At 50.8% G+C, this 4,580-nt stretch overlaps 1 protein-coding gene across 1 annotated transcript; it reads left to right on the forward strand.

Annotated features, from left to right (window-relative positions):
- The first annotated feature begins 965 nt into the window (after positions 1 to 965).
- Positions 966 to 4,331, forward strand: LOC102939225 (zona pellucida sperm-binding protein 3-like). The gene is made up of 9 exons (XM_037910846.2): positions 966 to 1,450; positions 2,195 to 2,313; positions 2,404 to 2,507; positions 2,580 to 2,757; positions 2,838 to 2,958; positions 3,059 to 3,150; positions 3,264 to 3,406; positions 3,554 to 3,679; positions 4,159 to 4,331. The coding sequence occupies exons 1-9, from the start codon at positions 1,037 to 1,039 to the stop codon at positions 4,287 to 4,289; spliced, it is 1,428 nt and encodes a 475-aa protein (XP_037766774.1). The 5' UTR covers positions 966 to 1,036; the 3' UTR covers positions 4,290 to 4,331.
- The last annotated feature ends 249 nt before the right edge of the window (positions 4,332 to 4,580 follow it).

Consider the following 4,580-nt stretch of genomic DNA (forward strand, 5'->3'; position numbering starts at 1 on the left):
GTCTGGCAGGCAGGGAGCTGGGTGGAGTGCTGGGCCTGGGCTGCTCTGGCTTGCAAGCACTGAGCTCCGGGTTCCACGCCTCACGCGTCTCACTTACTCTGGAAAATTTCAGGCCCAGATCCTCAAAGGGATTTAGGATTCCTCTAAGGATGTGTGGGCCAAGGAGCATTATGAGAGAGGCTGCTTCCAGGAACACAGCACTCTGCTAAACAGTCTGGGTTGGTTCGGTTTTTTTTGCTGATGTTCCTTGATCCATCTGCCCATCCAAGTCCTAATTTACGAATGCTCACATAAGCGCACAGTGCATTCAGAGGCATTTTGATTGCCAGTGCTTCCCAGACGACACACAACCGCTGTTCCCAGCAAGACGTCCTTGAGATCCCGGTCCTGGATTCCTCAGGGATCTGCCAAAACACTTCCTTCTTGAGCTGCTCTTGTTTCAGTTGTGGGGCTCCATCTCAGCTTCACCAGGGCTCTGCAGATCTGATGTGCATCACTCCCTCGCTATTCCTGTCCTGGGCCATTTGTGGTGTCTATGCAGTAAGGAGCATTTCTCACCCTGAGGCAGCTTTCCAAACAGCACAGAGTCATATTTGTTCAGTTGCACTGTCTTTTATGAGCACGAGGTGAAGACTAAAGCTAATAAATCTTTAAGACTTTGATTTAAGCTATTTCATCAGCAAATCAGTTGGACTAAATGCTTCCCACTCACAGCACAAGATTCATAACATACAAAAATTCCATCTGGAATCCATCATCAGTATCACACGCTACATAACTGATAGTTCCCATCAGCATCAAAGTCTGTTAGCCATTAATTGGCTGAAACCACGTAGGCGGTTTCCTAAAACACAAATGATAACAACTCCCAGGTGGCATTAATTCCCATTCATTATTTCCCTGCCCCAGGGTCTGGGCTTTGGGTGAGTCTGGGGAATTAATTACCTGAGGCAGCTGTGAGCTGGCTTTAGGTCAGGGTATAAAAGGCCCAGAGCAGCAGTTTCTCTTCATGCTGGGTTTGCTGTAGGCAGGCAGGATGGGGCATAGAAGCAACCTGGGCTTTGTTCTCCTGTGCTGGGTGGTCAGTGGGGTGACCTGTTACAATCCCTGGGATTTCTCTAGGGGTGACTCAGCCATCTGGAGACCCACCCCCAGGGCTGAGCCCCCCCGCAGAGAAGCCCACGTGTCCTCTCTTGCCCAGCCCTACCCCTGGGCTCGGCTTGATGCTTCCCAGCTCAGGGCTGTGTCCCCGCTGCAGCCTGTCATGGTGCAGTGTGAGGAGGCTCAGATGGTGATCACTGTGCACAGGGATCTGTTTGGGGTGGGGAGACTAATCAAAGCTGCTGACCTGAGTCTTGGCCTGGCTGCCTGCCAGTACACGTCCCTTAATGCTGTGGAGAACACCGTGACTTTTACAGCTGGGCTCCATGAATGTGGCAGCACCTTGCAGGTAAGGCAGCTTCATAGAAGCCTGGAGCTCCAATGGTTCAGATAAGTATCCTGATCCCCCTCATCATGCAGGCCCCAGCAACTTTCTGAAATGCACAGTGCTGTGGGTGATGGGTGACTCTATGCCAGTCTGATATTAACATCTAGGATGCTTAATGACCTGGGTCCATAGCTTCTGTTACTGGTTTCCCCTGCTTGCAGTGCTCAGAGGCAGCTGCTACTAGCTGTCAGAGCTTCCCCTTTGAGTAACATCCTCTCCACTGAGAGAACAGTGAGCTGAGTCATGCCCTTGCAATAATCTCCTCCACTAAGAGTCCCTATTTCAAGAAGCCACAACAGCTGCACTACTCCCAGAGAGAGATGACAGACAGCAGAACTGGAGTGGCCAAAGGATGCTAGATGTTGACTGTCTTCCAGAATGCTTCCTTCCCATAAGGGAAAACAGCATATCCTACATGATGATGGTTGAACACTGCTAGAAGCAGTAGCTGTGGTGACCACAGCTGTGCAGAATTAGGCCCGACAGTGCCCATCAGGAGTCCCCAGGCAGCCACTCTGGGGGAGTGAGCTCAAAAAGCTCTAATGGTTTTATTACCTTCCAGCAATGGTTATTCCATGAGTTGGAAATGTGCTGAAAGACATCCTGTTAATAGGAAAAAATCTCTATAGGTCTTGCTGAACCTAGTACTGTAGTTTTCTATGTCAATTGTGTGCTGTTAACCCTTCCATGTCTGGTTCTTCCCAGATGACCCCAGACTCCCTGGTTTACAGCACAAGCCTGAACTATAACCCCACCCCTGCCAGCAACCCAGTGATCCTGAGAACCAATCCAGCTGTGATTCCCATTGAGTGTCACTACCCCAGGTGAGAGTCTGAGATGCTCAGATCCCCTCCCTCCCCTTCAGTCCCTGGTCTGGGATCTGGCTCAGTGACTGAGGTTTGCTCCTCTCCCAGGAAGGACAATGTGAGCAGTAAAGCCATCAAGCCAACATGGGTTCCCTTCAGCTCCACCCTGTCTGCTGAGGAGAGGCTGGATTTCTCCCTGCACCTGATGAATGGTAGGTGGGAGGAGCCTTCAGGGGAGCCCAGCCCTGCTTGTCTGTCCTGCTCACTGTGAACTTGCCTTGCAGATGACTGGAGTGCTGAGAGACCCTCCAGTGGATTCCAGCTGGGGGAGGTCATGCATATCCAAGCTGACGTCAGCACTGGGAACCATGTGGCTCTGAGGCTCTTTGTGGACAGCTGTGTGGCCACCCTGAGCCCAGACAGGGACTCCTCTCCCCGCTACGCTGTCATTGACTTCAATGGGTAAGAGGTGGCAGCCCTTTCTAGTCTGGAATCTACCTCAAGTCTGTGGGGATCTTACTAACAAGAGTTCTTGTGTGTAGATGCTTGGTGGATGGGAGATCAGATGACACCACCTCAGCTTTCATATCCCCCAGGCCCAGGCAGGACACGCTGCAGTTCATGGTGGATGTGTTCAGGTTTGCAGGAGATGCCAGGAACTTGGTGAGTGCCCACATTTCTGCTCCAAGTCAATTTCCCCAGGCTAAGCAGCTGTTAGTGTCCCCTGGGATGGTCCTAACCCCTCTTCCCACTTCCCTTCCAGATCTACATCACCTGTCATCTGAAAGTCACTGCAGCTGAGCAAGCCCCAGATCCCTTGAACAAGGCTTGTTCCTTCAACAAAGCAGGCAACATGTGAGTAGCTGGAGTAGAACACCATGGAGTTGGTGGTTTGGGGGCTGGTGGGATCAGCAGCCTGGAGAAGACAAGCCTTAATGTAAGTGACCCTGCCCCTTCTCCTGTTCCAGCTGGTCTCCAGTGGAAGGCACCAGAGACATCTGCAGGTGCTGTGAGACTGGGAACTGTGCATTGCTTGGACAGTCTGGGAGAGGCAGCCCTCTGGACAGATGGCCAGGGAGGCGCTTCCAGAGAGATGTGGCCTCCAGACATGGTAGGCTGTATATCCTACATAGCTAATAGGAGGCTGAGCCCAAATGTTTCTCTTAGCCAAACCCACTGTTTGGTTGTCATCCTCTTTTTAGGAGGAAAAGAGCAGTAATGTTGAAGAATTCTCTAGTAATTCCTCTTTGCAATACAGGTGACTCCTCAGTGAGGGTAGGGGAGGCTGATGTTGTGGTTGGACCCCTATTCATCCTTGATGCCTACCAAGAATCCAGGGATGTTGTAGAAGATCAAATGGAAACCGGGAAGGTGGCAGCACCAGGTATCATCTAGGTTATAAACCAGCCATGCACCCTGGGAGCATATGTTATGAATCTTTTGGGGATGCCTTCCACCTCAAGAGAACCTTGAATAATGGACCTTTCAAGGACACATCTAGTGCTATCCAGCCTGTGGGCAGCAGCTGGAAAGCAAAAGAGCAAACTAAATCCAGGGGCGTACCCTCTTAGACACTGCAGAGAAATCTCTAGACTAGCAGCAATGCCCCCCTGCAGCTCAGCTGATTAGTTGCACCAAAAGGTGTCCTAAAACCCACAACTCTGGAATCCAGATTCCTGTTGACTCCAGCTGGTCTTGACTAAAACACTAGTCAACAAAATCAATATGAAGGATCAGGTCCACAAAGCTGAGCAATAGCTGAACAGCACAAACAAGAACTTACCACTTCCTAATCTGTGGTGCAGACACCCCCACCAACAAGCTCCAATTCCAGTTCTAACCACTGACCTCTTCTTCCTGTAGGTGCAGAGGAGAATCCTGGGCTGGAGCTGGGACTAACCTTGGTGGCAGCTGCCATAGCTTTGGCCTCCATGGTTCTTGCCATCTGCTTCATATACAAAAACCACAGCTGTACCACTGCTGGAACTGTGTGACTGGCACCTTCTGTCTAACATAAAATAAAACTACAAAATGTCTCATCTGCTCAGTGCTGATTTCCTAATGGGTGCAGGAGGGGTCTTCTGTTCTGTGGGCAAGGGGGAAAGGAGACAAGCTGCTCCATGCACTGGCCATCTCCTAGAACCATGGGCTTAGACTGCAAGGGTCATCTAGCCTAACTTCCTACCAAGGTGCAGGAGTTTGAAAACTATGGTCCATGGACCCCTGGGGGTCTGCAGACAGATTCCCAAAGAGATCCACACCTCCATTAAAAATTTAAGGGTCTG

Source organism: Chelonia mydas, chromosome 10 (assembly GCF_015237465.2).
Source record: "Chelonia mydas isolate rCheMyd1 chromosome 10, rCheMyd1.pri.v2, whole genome shotgun sequence".
NCBI lineage: Eukaryota > Metazoa > Chordata > Testudines > Cheloniidae > Chelonia > Chelonia mydas.